General features: G+C 48.4%; 1 protein-coding gene across 4 annotated transcripts in view; it reads right to left on the bottom strand.

The window, feature by feature from the left end:
• The window catches only part of PICK1 (protein interacting with PRKCA 1), a 317,172-nt gene that overhangs the window by 67,582 nt on the left and 233,527 nt on the right, over window positions 1-16,063 (bottom strand). For all 4 annotated transcript variants that reach the window (XM_073586677.1, XM_073586678.1, XM_073586675.1 and 1 more), the window contains exon 9: window positions 672-805. In XM_073586677.1, the coding sequence (XP_073442778.1) occupies window positions 672-805 (134 nt within the window). The remainder of the gene's footprint in view (window positions 1-671; window positions 806-16,063) is intronic.

The following is a 16,063-nucleotide window of genomic DNA, read 5'->3' as shown; positions in this document are numbered from 1 at the left end:
ATATACCCATCACACATCCTCCATCCCATAGTCAAGTGCCCATATACATATCCGCCATCCCATAGTCCAGTGCCCATATACCCATCAAACATATCCTCCATCCCATAGTCAAGTGCCCATATACCCATCACACATCCTCCATCCCATAGTCCTGTGACCATATACATATCCGCCATCCCATAGTCCAGTGCCCATATACCCATCACACATCCTCCATCCCATAGTCAACCATTATGACATCATAATGAGCGGCAGCAGGGCTTGCAACCTATGATGACATCAGTGTCGCCATGGCAACCATTGTGACATCATAATGAGGGACGGGGCTTGATACGCGCACACTTTTTCCCCAGTATGTAGATAGGGGCAAAATTTTTTGGTGAATTGGAACGCACAGGGTTAAAATTTCGCCTCACAACATAGCTTAGGACGCTCTCGGGGTCCAGACGTGTGACTGTGCTAAATTTTGCGGCTGTAGCTGCGACGGTGCGGATGCCTATCCCGGACATACACACACACATACATACACACACACACACACATATATACATACATACATACACACCTTGAGCTTTATATATTAGATATACATACACACAACGATTTTAGAGCTCTGGCTTGGGGACACAGGAATCGGCATGAAACCATGTACTCTAAATAAGATTACTTACTGGTTTAATTGTTTTTAAAAGACCAATCCCAAATTTTTCAATGTTTCGATGAGCATCAGCAAATTTTACAAATGCTTCACTTGCTGCAGGTTGTGGCTCTCGGACACCAATCACTGAAAACACATCTCCAAATGCTGGGAAAATTAAAATTTACTGTAAGTATCAATATAATTTATTTCAGAAAATGCAAAGATGAGAAAAAAAACTACGTCTATTTCCTTTATGGGAAACCTGTCACACTGAACAAGCAGAGTGATCTGCCAACATCACATTATGATAAAGGAGGACAAGACACGTCACTTTACGGGATAGGATTCAGTACAAGATGTCATTCTGATGTCAGGTTTTGCACATACTTGTTCTATCTGAGTCAGTGCTCTTTATAGTCTATAAGGCTGTTCACATGTCTGAGTGTTCGCAAAAAAAAAATAAAATTTTTTTTTTAGACATATATCTGTTTTTGATGTAAGACATGGATTCAACTTGGGTAAGTCTATAGGTCTGTGACAAACTCAGTTGAAACCTCCATCAGTTTTTATTAGCTTTTTTTTTTTTTTTTTAACCATGGATGGTAAGAACCGACACACTGACAAAATTCTGATGTGATGAAGGACACTGGTGGAAATCAGACAGTGTTTTCACGTATGAGAAAAATAACATTTATCTGAATGAGACCTAACTTGTATTATATTAATGTAATGCTCTGCCCATTCCCTGCTTAGCTCAGGGTTCTGAGGGATGGTCTTAATCAATGATTGACAGCTGAAAAATTTGTCTAGACTGGAAAACTCCTATAATGTTATTAAAATACTTGAATGCTGCTAAAAGGTCTTGTGAATCAAAATGTAACTATGCCCCTGGTGAAAGCCTCAGTGTCACTGTTAGACAGTAATACCGCCAATAATCCCATGGGTGCTGCTGCAGTGGTGACCAGTCCCTATATTCTCTGCTAGCTTGCCCAGGCTGCCTTGGGGTGTGTGGTTAGAACATGGCTGCCAAGAGAAATAGAGGAAGAACAGTAGTTTAATGAAGTTAATTGGCTAAAGCAGAAGAAAGTGAGAGTTCTGGAGTGGCCATCTCAGTCTCCTGACCTCAATATCATTGAGCCACTCTGGGGAGATCTCAAGCGTGAAGTTCATGCTAGACAGCTCTGGAATTTACAGTAACTGGAGGCTTTTTGCCAAGAAGAGTGGACAGCTTTACCATCTGAGAAAATAAAGAACCTCATCCACAACTACCACAAAAGACTTCAAGCTGTCATTGATGTTAGAGGGGACAATACACGGTATTAAGAAATGGGATATGTAAACTTTTGATCAGGGTCATTTGGATGTTTTGGGTTGTCACTATGATTTAAAAAGAGAAAACAGTAGTTTGACAATAAATGGCTTCACCCAACCACTAAACATGAGTTGACACAAAGTTTTGGTGTTATTCATATTCTCTGAAAAAAGGTCAGGAAAGCAAAAATTCTGCCAGGGTAAGTAAATTTTTGAGGACAACTGTATGCAGGATCGGCGTCATTGCCAGCTTCTGCAAATCTTGGCAGAGTCACTGCACCTGTACAGCCGGGTGTACGCTTCTCGGCTTCAGAGGCACGGTGTGCATGACTGGAACTTCAGAAGACGGCTTCTCAACAGTTGTGTGATAACATGGAGAGAGGGCTGACTAGTCAGGGGAAAATAACGCCCCATCAACTAGCCAAAGCCCTAATTACCATAGGAAACATACGAGTTATAAAAGCTTTGGCTTGGTTAGGCAGGGAATTTATTGATGCATCAGTGAATGATGTTGGGTTGGAGGGCATGGGGGACGTGATAGGTTCTTTTTAAAGGGAAGGAGCTGCTATTGTTAATTTTATATTAATATTTATGTAATCAATTATTCTTAATACAATTAAACGTACAAGTTTATTAGTTTTCTATTTAATAATTTTTACTTGAACCACTGGGGGGCTGCCATTTTCATTTGGGGGTGTGTAACTGTCTGAGCAGGACAGTTACACACCTCACTTACGGCAGCCCCTGGGCATAAGAGCCTGACGCATCTCTTGTATTGAGGCCGCTCCTCCTTCCTCTCTAAGGCCTCTTTCACACTTCAGTCTTTTGACCTCCGTTGATATCCGCCCTATTTTGAAAAAAACGAATCCCTTTTTTTTTTGGCAGAATCTGTTTTTTTCTCATTGACTTGCATTAGCGGCGGATTATGATGGATGCTAGTCCGTTGCATCCGCTATTTGACAGATCCATCGGAATTTCAGCGTCCGCCGTCTGGAGCAGACGGACTTTGTAACGTTTTTTGCCTGCGTTGAAATGACGGATTGCAACGGATCCGTCGCAGTCCGCCGTTGGCTAGAATGGAAGCCTATGGGCGGCGGATCCGTTGCAAGTCGTTAAATGATGGAATCCATCGACGGAGTCCGCTTTTTTAAACTGAGCATGCCTGGAAGAATTTCCATTCATTAAAGTTAACCCCAAAAGCCGTTCTGGCACAGAAAAATCTCTCTCTCCTTTCCAGAGTTCTGTTCCTTTAAATTTCAGACACTGGCTGCTGCGATGGATCCGTCCAAAAAACGGATCCGGTGCATCAGTTTTTTGGCGATCTGCAACGGATACGTTTTTTCACACTTTGACGGATTGGAACTGACTTCAAAAGACTGAAGTGTGAAAGAGGCCTTAGTTGTGACCGGGGCATGCCTCCTCGGCTTTCCAGGCCACAGGTGTGGGAGGAGATTGTGTCCATCTTTGTGGAGTGCCATGACAGAAGATGCCAAGGAGAAGGTGCTGGGGAGAGGAGCTCCTGGGAGGTTAAGTATCTGCAGCGGCGGGGAGTAGTGATCACAGCCTGTCAGCTGCGATTACAGCGATGCGTAGAATTGCTTAGAAGGTAAGTCTAAGCATTTGTTTTTTTTCCTTGCATTGAATATGTGGGGGACATATGATACAGGGCCACATACCAGGATGGGGGGCCATTATACTGTGGGTCACTATACAGGGCCATTATACTGTGGGTCACTATGCGGGCCATTATACTGTGGGTCACTATACGGGCCATTATACTGTGAGTCACTATGTGGGCCATTATACTGTGTGTCACTATACGGGGCCATTATACTGTGGATCACTATACGGGGTCATTATACTGTGGGGCACTATGTGAAACCATTACAATGTGGGGCACTATATGGGGGGAATTATACAGAGGGCTTGGCAACTCTGATGAGTAGTGTAGTTACTGACGACACTATTCATTACAGCTGCCGGGTCCTTTGGACATTGGATTCAGGGATCGTTGTGGGAACACCATGGATTACGTCGGACCTACATGTTTTTTTTTTTTTTTTTCAAAAATAAATTGGTGAACCAGGGATTGTGTCGGGGAGTCTTTATTAACCCCTTAACGATCGCCGATACGTCTTTTCACGGCGGCAGTTAACAGTATTTATTTCTCAGTGCTGCCTTTTAACGGCGCTGAGAAAAAGAGAGTATAGCTCCCCCCAGCGTCGGAAAATCTTCGGGTCGGTTTTTACTGCCCCCAGTGTTGTGATCACCGTTACTCGGCAACAATAGGAGATATTTCCTATTGGTTCATTTTGATTACTGTGATAGACCCCATCACAGTGATTAAAATAAAAAAAAAAAAAAAATGTAAATCAACCCACCCTTTATCCTCCCGTTAGTTAGGTAAAAATAATAAACAAATGTATTTTTTTCCATTTTTGTGTTGGGGTTAGAGTTGCGGTGTTGGGGTTAGGATTACGGCTAGGGTTGGGATTACGGCTAGGGTTGGGATTACGGCTAGGGTTATGGTTGTGGTTAGAATTAGGGCTGTGTTAAAGTTGAAGTTAAATTTGGGGGATTTCCACTGTTTAGGTACATCGGGGGTTCTCCAAACGCGACATGGCGCCCGCCATTGATTCCAGCCAATTTTGCGTTCATAAAGTCAAACGGTGCTCCCTCCCTTCTGAGCCCTGCCATGCACCCAAACAGTGGCTGTTACACCGCTCCATCATACTCACCCGGCCTCCGCTGCCATGCCGCAGCCGGCCTCTGCTTCCAAGCCGCAGCCTCTCTCCACCCTACGGCCACGGCGGTCACCTCAGACGGGCTGGCGGCAGATGCCATCCCTGCATGCAATGCGCATGCGCCATAGGCCGTGGACGAGCCTCCCTGCTCCGGCTGTCCCCTGACCCGGAAGCACCTTCGGACCAATGGCAGACCAGACGGGGCTACATCAGGCCGCTTCCCTCTGAGGGAGGCGCCTGATCGTTGTGTTACCTTGCACTCTGGGCCCTGCTTCCTCCTGTGCTCTCTGCAGCCTCTCAGTTCCGTCCGCGGTGTTTCCTGCAGCAGCTTCGCAGCCCTGTCTCCCGTGTTCCAGTTCCATTATACTCCAATCCTGCTCCAGCATTCCTGTTCCATCCTGCTGCAGTCCTGTTCCTGAGTTCCATTCCATCCTACTCCAGTCCTGCTCCAGCGTTTCTGTTCCATCCTACTCCAGTCCTGCCTCCGGTGTTCCTGCTCCATCTAGTTATCCATACTCCTACTTCAGTCCTCTCTCCTGTGTTCCGCTCCAGCCATCTCTCCATATTCCAGCCTTACAGTCTACGCTTCAGTCCCGCACTCCTACTCCAGTCCATTCTGAGCTGTCCCTCTCGGTACTGGCTACTGTGGTACCTGAACCCCTGGGCCTGTTCCTAACGGTCCCTGTATAGGGGTTGGTTCCACCTGGCAGCTCACCCGGGGCCCCTCGGTGACAGATCCAGAGGGTCCACTCCTGGAGATTCCGGCTCCTGACCATCCTCGCTAACAGTACGATCAGGCCATGGACTCCACCGGTACTACGACTGCTACCCAGAAAGAGTTGCTCTTCCTGCGGGAGAATCAGGGACGCATTATGTCGGTTATGAAGTCTATGGACACTCGTTTGTCGGCCGATCCTGGAAATGCCACTCAGCTGGCCAGTTTACAACAGGAGCTGGGTCAGCAACAAGATACACAAGCCCACATTTTGTCTTATATGGCCTCCTTTGACAGTCGCTTGTTGGCCCTCCAGGCAGCCACTGCAGCCCTGACTCCCCCCCCCCCCCCCCGTGTCTACAGCTCTACCGAAGCCCCGCCTTGCCAAACCGCCTCGCTTCTATCAGGATCCTCACAGCGCCGGCGTACAGCCTCCGCTGAGCAGGGACTCACCCGCACTGTAGGGACCCCTGGGGACAAGAACAGCCAAAAAGTACAGATGCACAGGACATGAACGCTGACGTTTAGCAAGCCAGCACAGGACCTACGGTCATGTGACTGCAAGGGGGCGGGGCTTAGCATCCTGCTTTCAGAGAAGGTAGAAAACTCAGAGTCGGGCAAAACGGAGGTCACACACAGTACAGGCAAACAAGGTACAGGAGGGATAAACAGACAGGAGGTCAGACAAAACCAAAGGTCATACACAAGAGGGGGTTGCGGTACCAAAGGGACGAGCAGAGAGTAGTCGAGTCACAAGCAGAGAGTCATACACGAGAGCGCGGTGAGGTACAAGAGGGGCAGGCAGAACTCGTAACAGGGACAGCACCGGATCACAACCAAACAAGCAACAAGTTATCAGGCACAAGGCACACGTATACAAGAGGTCAACTAAATCAGCCGAGGGCAGGAGTATAACTGACAGCGGACCTAGGTCCAGTGAGCATTAAATAGCCGCCCTCTGCCAGAGAGAGGTGGAACAATTAACCTCCAATCTGACCAGGAAGGGCCAAAGCGAAACCCCGTCCTGGATCATGACAGTACCCTCCTCTCAATGGGGGGCCACCGGACCCCCAGGTCTCTCAGGGTACTTGGCGTGAAAGGCCCGGACCAACCAATCCGCATGAACCGATCGAGCAGGAACTCACGAGCGTTCTTCAGGACCGTAGCCTTTCCAATGTACCAGATATTGAAGGGCACGACACACCAACCTGGAGTCGACAATTAGTTCCACCTCGTACTCTGACTGTCCGTCTACCAAAACCGGTGGTGGGGAAGCTGATGATCCCTCCCCACCGGACCTCACAGGTTTCAAAAGGGCCTTATGGAAAACATTTGGGATCCGCAGAGATGGCGGGAGACGCAATTGAAAAGCCACCGGGTTAACTGCTTCGGTAATTTCATAGGGACCTATAAACTTGGGTCCAAGCTTCGCAGAGGGGACCTTGAGCCTTATATTCTTGGTGGACAACCATACCTTATCCCCAATCTGAAACACCGATCCCGCGGAACGCTTTTTGTCCGCAAAAAATTTAAATTTGTCCTGGGCCTTCGTAATGTTACTCTGGACCTCCTGCCATACCTCCCCCAACTGCTGGATCATCTCATCCGCCCCAGGACACCCAGAATTCAAACGAGAAAATTCTCCAAAATGAGGATGAAAACCATAATTGCAGAAAAAGGGAGATGTACCTGTAGACTGGTTAATGCGGTTGTTAAATGCAAACACGGCCGACGGTAATACAGAACACCAATCATCCTGTCGGGCTGAGGTCAAGCAACGCAGAATTTGCTCCAGAGACTGATTGGTCCGCTCGGTCTGCCCATTAGTCTCTGGATGATAAGCGGATGAAAAGGACAGACCAATACCTGAACTCTTACAAAAAGCTCTCCAAAATCTGGAAACAAACTGCACTCCCCTATCAGACACCACATTCAGAGGTACCCCATGCAACCGTACCACATGCTCAACAAACAATCTGGACAATGTTTCTGCATTAGGTAGAGCTGCCAAAGGTACAAAATGTGCCTGCTTACCAAACCTGTCCACCATAACCCAGACGACGGTATTACCCTTGGAGGGGAGAAGGTTGGTGATGAAATCCATGGACAAATGAGTCCATGGTCTCTCAGGAATTGTCAGTGGTACCAATTCCCCGGCCGGCCGGTTATGGGAGTTTTTGCACGGGCACAAACATCATATGCAGACACATATTCCCCAACATCAGAGGCTAAAGAAGACCACCAGAATACTATAGCAATGGCCTTCTGGGTGGCCGAGATCCCTGGATGTCCACCCAGAACAGAGTCATGGAACTCCCGGAGGACCTTGAGATGAAACTGAGCTGGCACAAAAAGTTTATCCACCGACTTAGCCGGAGGTGCAAGAGACTGGGCTTCCCGAATCTCCCGTTCCAACATATTAGAAATACCTGCCACCACCACCCCCGGCTGAAGAATGGAGGATGGAGGTTCCGGGGGGGGGGTTGGACACTGGATCTTGACTGCGTGACAAGGCATCCGCTCTGACATTTTTGGATCCTGGCCGAAGAGTGATCGAGAAGTTGAATCGGGGAAAAAAAAGTGACCATCTAGCCTGTCTAGGAGTCAACCTTTTAGCTGACTCCATGTAAGCTAGGATTTTGTGGTCCATAATTACGGTTATAGGATGGACAGCCCCCTCCAAAAAATGCCTCCATTCTTCAAAGGCCAACTTTACGGCCAGAAGTTCTCGATTTCCCACATCATAGTTTCTCTCCGCAGGAGAATCTCTTTGAGAAAAAGGCGCAAGGTCTTAAATTGGTCAAAGTGACGGGTCCCTGGGACAATACCGCCCCCACCCCCACCTCTGAGGCGTCTACCTCAACAATAAATGGTTCAGACGGGTCCGGTTGAATAAGAACCAGGGCAGACATGAAACATTTTTTCAAAAACTGAAATGCTGCTACCGCTGCGGTTGACCAATTCTTGATATCGGCCCCCTTTTGAGTCATGTCTGTGAGGGGTTTAACCACCTGTGAGAACCCCCTTATAAATTTACGATAGTAATTGGCGAATCCTAGGAAATGCTGCAGAGCCTTCAAATCACAAGGTTGAACCCACTCGACAATGGCCTGCACCTTATTAGGAGCCATGCGATACCCCTCAGCAGACACAATGAATCCCAGAAAAGACAGCTCCTGAACAAAAAATAAACATTTCTCCAGTTTAGCAAAGAGACAGTTCTCCTGGAGCCTTTGGAGAACTGCCCGAACATGACCAATGTGAGCCTGTTTATCAGGAGAGTAGATCAATATGTCATCCAAATATACCACCAAAAAACGTCCAATAAAATCAGAGAACACGTGATTTATGAAATTTTGCAAGACCGCTGGAGCATTGGTCAGGCCGAAAGGCATGACCAAATTTTCAAACAACTCTTCAGTAGTGAGAAAAGCGGTTTTCCACTCATCTCCATCCCGAACTCAGATAAGGTTATACGCTCCCCGTAGATCTAATTTCGAAAACCACTTAGCTCCGGACAACTGGTTGTATAAATCAGGAATAAGTGGATGGGGATACATATTCCTCACAGTTATCTTATTTAACTCACGAAAATCGAGGCTCGGGCGTAAACCACCGTCTTTTTTCTTTACAAAAAAGAACCCCGCCACCACGGGAGAAACAGAAGGACGAATGTGTCCCTTACGGAGACTCTCGGAAATATATTCCTTCATCGCAGCCCGTTCTGGACCCGAAAGGTTATACAAGCGGGCTTTGGGCAATTTAACATCTGGAACTAGGTCAACGGCACAATCAAATGGGCGGTGTGGCGGTAAAACCTCAGCCTTTTTCGGAGAAAACGTCCGTATAGTCTTTCAGGCACTCCGGAATACCTTCCAGACCCACGGACGACACAGACACAGTAACAAGACATTTCTCAGAACAATAGGGACCCCATTTAACAATGTCCCAAGATTCCCAATTAATCACAGGATTATGCAATTGTAACCAGGGGAACCCCAACACCAGTCCCGCAGGCAGGTTGTCCATCTCAAAACATGAAATACGTTCCTGGTGCAAGGAACTCACTTTAAGGAGAAACTCTTCAGTACGAAACATAATGTCATTCTTTACCAGTGGTGTTTTGTCAATGGCAACAATGTGAATAGGAGTCTCCAACCTAACTGTCCCTAACTTACACCTGGATACCAAATCAGATTCAATAAAGTTCAATGACGATCCGCAATCCACGAATGCAGAAGTGGATGTGGAGACACTCCCACAACAAAGTTCCACTTGCAACAAAATTTTAGAGAAGGCAGAAAAGGGTACCTGGGAGCCTGGGTGACCTCCACGACAATACCCGGGCTCAGTCGCTTGTTGGTTAGTGGACGGGAGGGGCAATCCTTTTTCCAATGTCCAGAATCGCCACAGTGAAAACAGCATTTTCTCACGCGCCGTTGTCTCCTTTCATTTTCTTTGAGGTCGATGGTTCCCATCTCTGTGATTTCCAATGTAGGACTGGCTCCCCTTCCTTGGGAGCATAACGGTCTCTCAATTTGCATCACTCCCCTCGCCCGTAGCCTGCGATCCATTCGGACGGCCTGTGTCATAGCCTCCTCCAGGGAATCAGGCGGAGGGTGGAGAGCCAAGGCATCTTTCAGATGTTCAGACAGGCCTCTACGGAACAAACCCCAGAGGATGGCATCATTCCAGCAGACCTCAGCAGCCCAGCGTCTGAACTATGAGCAAAACCACTTGGCTGAGGGCTTCCCCTGGCACACACTCATCACCCTGTCCTCAGCCATACGCATCCGATCAGGCTCATCATAAATATGCCCCAGAGCCTCAAAAAATGCATCCAGTCATACGCTCAGGGGCCGTGGTCGGAAGGGAGAAAGCCCAAGCTTGGGGGGCTCCCCTTAACAGAGACATAATGACCCCCCACTCTCTGACTTTCATCCCCAGAAGAGTGTGGTCTTAAGGAAAAAAAAAAAGCTTACAGTCCTCCTTGAAAACTCTGAATTCTTTTTTATCTCCAGAAAAGGTATCTGGTAACTTAACCGGAGACTCAGTTGAAACTAATGTAACATCCCGAGCCCCCGATGAAAAAGCCCCCTGCACAGTGTCAGCGATCAGCTGCTGAGACTGAGCCAGGACTCGTTCTCCAAGGAGTTTCTGAGACATCTGAGTCAGGTGCTTTACCTGCTCAGAAAGAGCGTGCATAGGATCCATCACACACACAGAAGGGGAGCAAAGAAAAAAAAAATGGTATTGGTCAGTTATATCAGGATCCTGACAGCGCCGGCGTACAGCCTCCGCTGAGCAGGGACTCTCCCGCACTGTAGGGACCCCTGGGGACAAGAACAGCCAGAAAGTACAGATGCACAGGACATGAACGCTGACGTTTAGCAAGCCGGCACAGGACCTACGATCATGTGAATGCAAGGGGGCGGGGCTTAGCGTCCTGCTTTCAGAGAAGGTAGAAAACTCAGTCGGGCAAAATGGAGGTCACACACAGTACGGGCAAGCAAGGTACAGGAGGGATAAACAGACGGGAGGTCAGACAAAGCCAAAGGTCATGCACAAGAGGGGGTTGCGGTACCAAAGGGACGAGCAGAGAGTAGTCGAGTCACAAGCAGAGAGTCATACACAAGAGAGCGGTGAGGTACAAGAGGGGCAGGCAGAACTCGTAACAGGGACAGAACCGGATCACAACCAAACAAGCAACAAGTTATCATGCACAAGGCACACGTATACAAGAGGTAAACTAACTCAGCCGAGGGCAGGAGTATAACTGACACCGGACCTAGGTCCAGTGAGCATTAAATAGCCGCCCTCTGCCAGAGAGAGGCAGAACAATTAACCCCCAGTCTGACCAGGACGGGCCAAAGCGAAACCCCATCCTGGATCATGACAGCTTCACCGGGGATCCCAAGCTCTGTAGGGGGTTTTTAAATCAGTGTAGCCTCCACTTTGAATGGTTGCCGCAGCAATATCCCTCGGACCGGGCCAAGGTGGCCGTCATCATGTCCAATCTGGAGGGTGAGGCCCTGTCTTGGGTGAATCCTCTCTGGGAACGTGACAACCCTGTAGTCGAGTCTCCCGGTTTTCATGGATACTTTTCGCAGAGTCTTCGATAAGCCGGGCCGGCTAGCCTCTCTCACAGAGTCACTCTTTAACTTACATCAGGGTTCTCTCACGGTCGGACAGTACGCTATTCGCTTTCGCACTATCTCCTCCGAGCTCAGCTGGAATAACGTGGCTTTGGTAGGGGCATTCTGGCGCGGTCTTTCAGGCAAAATAAAAGACGAACTCGCAGGTCGAGATACCCCGTCCACATTAGAGGACCTTATCTCACTGGCTACCCGAATTGACCTACGCTTCTAGGAGCGCGGTCGGGAGTCGGCGAGAGACAGGAGGTCCACCGGGTCAGCTTCCTTTTTCACCCGTTCTGCCAGTCCCCGTTCGGCCGGGTCCGCTTATTCCTCCTCGGTCGAATCCATGCAGATAGATCGCTTAAAGTTGGCTGAGTTGCGTCAGAGAGAGGCGGGCACAAGGGTTATGCCTCTATTGTGGTGATTCGTCACACTATGTCCGCTCCTGTCCTAAGAGACAGGGAAACTACTACACCTAGGTCAGGTAAGAGAGGCCTCCCTAGGTGATGATGATACCTCAACCTCTTACGATTTCTGTGCTTTTGGTTTCAGGGGAGAGACGTGGGTCCGAGGTGGCCTACGTGGATTTGGGCTCGGCAGGTAACTTCATTCGACCTGAAGAGGTGGACAAATACCAAATTCCCGTGGTTACTCTAACCCTATCCAGATTGCCACAGTGGATGGCAAACCGCTACAGGTGACCGTCATCTTGGTCACTGAAGAAGTGGAGTTGCAAGTCGGAGCCTTACACCGAGAGAAGATAGCCTTTTACGTTTTTCCCAAGCTCTCTCACGTCATTCTACTCGGTCTTCCATGGTGAAGGACTCATCAGCCTGTTCTCAACTGGTCTTCTGGTGAGATACTCCGCTGGGGGCACCCGTGCCAAGCTCGATATCTGGCTTCTGTCCGCCTGGCGGCCGCTCCTCGGTCACCTCCAGACCTTCCGGGTCTTCCTCCAGTCTACAGCTCCTACGCCAATGTTTTTGATAAGAAGGAAGCGGAGGTCCTTCCTCCACACCGGCCGTTTTACTGCCCAATTGAACTTGTTTCTGGTTCAACCCCTCCAAGGGGCAGAATCTACCCCGTCTCCCACAGAGACCACCGCCATGTTCGAGTACGTCCGAGAGAACCTCGCCAAAGGCTTTATATGGAAATCCTCTTCGCCCGCGGGAGCCGGGTTCTTCTTCGTCAAAAAGGACGGAACTCTATGGCCATGCATTGACTATAGGGGTTTGAATGAAATTGCCATCAAGAACAGGTACCCTCTTCCACTCATTCCGGAGCTGTTTGACCGTCTCAGAGGGGCTCGGGTCTTCTCCAAGCTGGACCTCAGAGGAGCCTATAATCTGGTCCGCATCCGTGCAGGTGACGAGTGGAAGACCGCTTTCAACACTCGAGACGGCCACTACGAGTACCTGGTCATGCCCTTTGGTCTCTGCAATGCTCCGGCGGTGTTTCAAGAGTTCGTCAATGAGATCTTCCGGGATCTCTTGTACTGCTGTGTGGTCATGTACTTAGACAACATCCTCGTCTTCTCCCCGGACCTCTCGTCCCACAGAAAGAGTGTCCGCCTGGTGCTACAGCGTCTTTGGGAGAACCGCCTGTATGCGAAGTTCGAGAAATGTCTCTTCGAACAGACCTTTCTGCCGTTTCTGGGATACATTATCTCCGACGCTGGTCTAAGGATGGACCCCGAGAAGTTGTGTGCTGTTGTGAGTTCATTCTCCCCTTCACCTTTGATGTCTGATGAACTCCCTCCGCTGGTGAAGAGAGGTAGTGAAATTGATTGGGATGGGAAGAACCTGTCATCTGAACAGGCGGAGTGTGATTGGACATCTGGAATTTCTGAGTGGATATAAGGCAGCCAACGCCCTGCAGGGTTGCTGGTGATCCTTTCTGCTCTGAGCTCTTGCATCCAGCTTGGTTCCTGTCTACTAAAAGCTAAGTTTTTGCCCTGCTGTTGTTCCATGAGATCTTGTCTGGTTTGCTTAGTGTTTGTGTTCAGCCAGTCCTGGTTGGGACTGGCTGAATTCCATTTTTGTCTCTGATCAGTTGATCTCTTTGCTCCGTTTTCAGAATATACCTGAGTGCTGATATAGTGATTCTGAAGTCTAGCGACTTCAGGGCCTTTTTCCCTATCAGACGGTTGGGACATTTTTGTAGGGTTTTTTGCTGATTGCAGCCAGTATCTTTTCTGTCCTGTCCTATCTAGTTAGTTGGGCCCCATCGTTTGCTCAGCCTGTCTTTCTGTCTGTGTTTTCATCTGTTTTTCACCGACAATACATGTTGCGTGCTGTCTATTGCTTTGGGGTCTGCTCTGTGGCAGTTTAGATTTCCCCTTTCCTTCTTTAGGCTTATGTAGTTCTCCGGCTGTGACGAGGGGTCTAGGGCACCGTAGGAACCCCCCACGGCTACTGTTAGTTGTGGTGTATAGGATCAGGGGTCTGCAATCCGATAGCTACCAACCTCTTCGGTTTTCTGGACTTAGCTTGTATTTTTGTTATTTCCTCCTCCGGTGACTCATTCATAACAGTGTGCCATTCTCAAATTGCCTCGCCCCATCGGAGTAAAGGCGATACAACGATTTCTCGGATTCGCCAATTATTACCGGCAATTTGTCTTCCACTTCTCCGCGATCACAAGACCTATTTCTGCTCTCACCCGTAAGGGGACATACCCCAAAGATTGGATTCCTGAGGCGGAAGAGGCCTTTCTGACCCTAAAACAGGCTTTCTCCACGGCTCCGGTCCTGCATCGCCCTGAGAGCAATCCACCTTTTGTACTCGAGGTGGACGCTTCCTCGACAAGTGCCGGGGCAGTATTGTCCCAGAGAACCGCCTCCAGTCGCCTGCAACCTTGTGGCTTCTTCTCGAAGGCCTTAACTCCATCTGAGTGTAACTACTCGATCTGCGACCGGGAACTCCTTGCCATCAAGTTGGCCTTGTAGGAATGGCGTCACCTCCTGGAAGGTGCTGTCCATCCCTTTGTCATCTTCTCGGACCACAAGAATCTGGCCTATCTCCAGTCTTCCCAGAGACTCAACCCTCGTCAGGCCAGATGGTCCTTATTTTTCACCCGATTTGACTTCGAGCTCCGTTTCCATCCTGGCAACAAGAATACCAAAGCCGATGCCCTGTCCAGGGTCTTCCAGCCACATGAAACCATGGAGGAACCTTCGCATATCATTGATCCCACTAGGATCATCACAGTGGCTTCAGTGAACTGGCTTGCTCCTCCTCCAGGCAAAACGCTTGTGCCTGAGAACCTCAAGCGAAAGGTCCTCCTATGGGGGCACTCCTCCAAACTGGCCGGCCATGCCGGAACTAAGAAGACCCTCGTTCTTATCACGCGTCACTACTGGTGGCCCACGCTTCGCCAAGATGTACTCGACTTTGTGGCTTCTTGCCCATCCTGTGCTAAAAACAAAGTGCCACAAAGACCTCCGTCCGGCTTGTTGCTTCCGTTGCCAGTTCCTGCGGTTACTTGGGAAAACATCGCCATGGATTTCATCACCGACCTACCCCGCTCTTCGGGCTGCACAGTCATTTTGGTGGTGGTGGATAGTTTTTCCAAGATGGCCCACTTCGTCCCTCTGCCCGGTCTTCCCTCGGAGCCGGCCAAAGTTTTCATTCACCAAATCTTCAGACTCCATGGGCTACCTCAACGCATTCTGTCTTTCCGAGGGGTTCAGTTTACCTCCAAGTTCTGGCGATCACTTTGTAAGCTCATGAACGTTTCCCTCGGCCTACCATCCACAGTCCAACGGACAGAAACGCATATGAAAAGGATGATCAGAAGGCAATACATAGAAAACTACAAACTTTTATTAATGCACATTTAAAATCACATAGCCAGATAATGGTAAAAAAATAGAGAGGTGTAAGATACATTCACCACTCACAACTCTCAAGGACGCGTAGGTCCAGGAAGAACATCACAGATGTAAAATTAAATAGTACAAATATTTATACACAGAATTACTTTGTCTTGGGCAATGGAAAACGGGCATTCAATTTGGAGCCGATACCTGGACACTATTTCAAAACATCGTCTAATATATAATATATGATGCTGAATTAGGGCGGTAAACAAACAGAAATGAATATAAATAATCCCCTATAATGGGGTTAATACCGCAACATTATATCCCAATAGAGCAGCATATATATATATATATATATATCGCTCTCTATCTCTGGCGCCATATGATGAACTACATATACCACAGAACATTCTGGCAGAATAGCATCCAGTAAATGTTTATATCATAGCAGTGTTAGACCAGCAGAATAATTAAAGTATTCGCAATCCCTTATAGTGGGGTAAATGCCACCATGCTATGTCCTAATATGGCGATGCATGTATGTCTGACGCCACCTAGTATACCAAAACTCCATTACAAAGTGGCAAAAATGGTCTTTAATGAATACTAATAGTACCCCATTATGGGGTTAATGCCACCACATTAGTTGCAATTTAACACATGTATGCCAATAAATCCAGCCCATGGTACAAT

Source organism: Dendrobates tinctorius, unplaced genomic scaffold (genome assembly GCF_039654945.1).
Source record: "Dendrobates tinctorius isolate UK_male_01 unplaced genomic scaffold, ASM3965494v1 ptg000094l, whole genome shotgun sequence".
Lineage (NCBI taxonomy): Eukaryota > Metazoa > Chordata > Amphibia > Anura > Dendrobatidae > Dendrobates > Dendrobates tinctorius.
The sequence above is the reverse complement of the archived record's forward strand: the minus strand, read 5'-3'. Positions and strand labels throughout refer to the sequence as shown.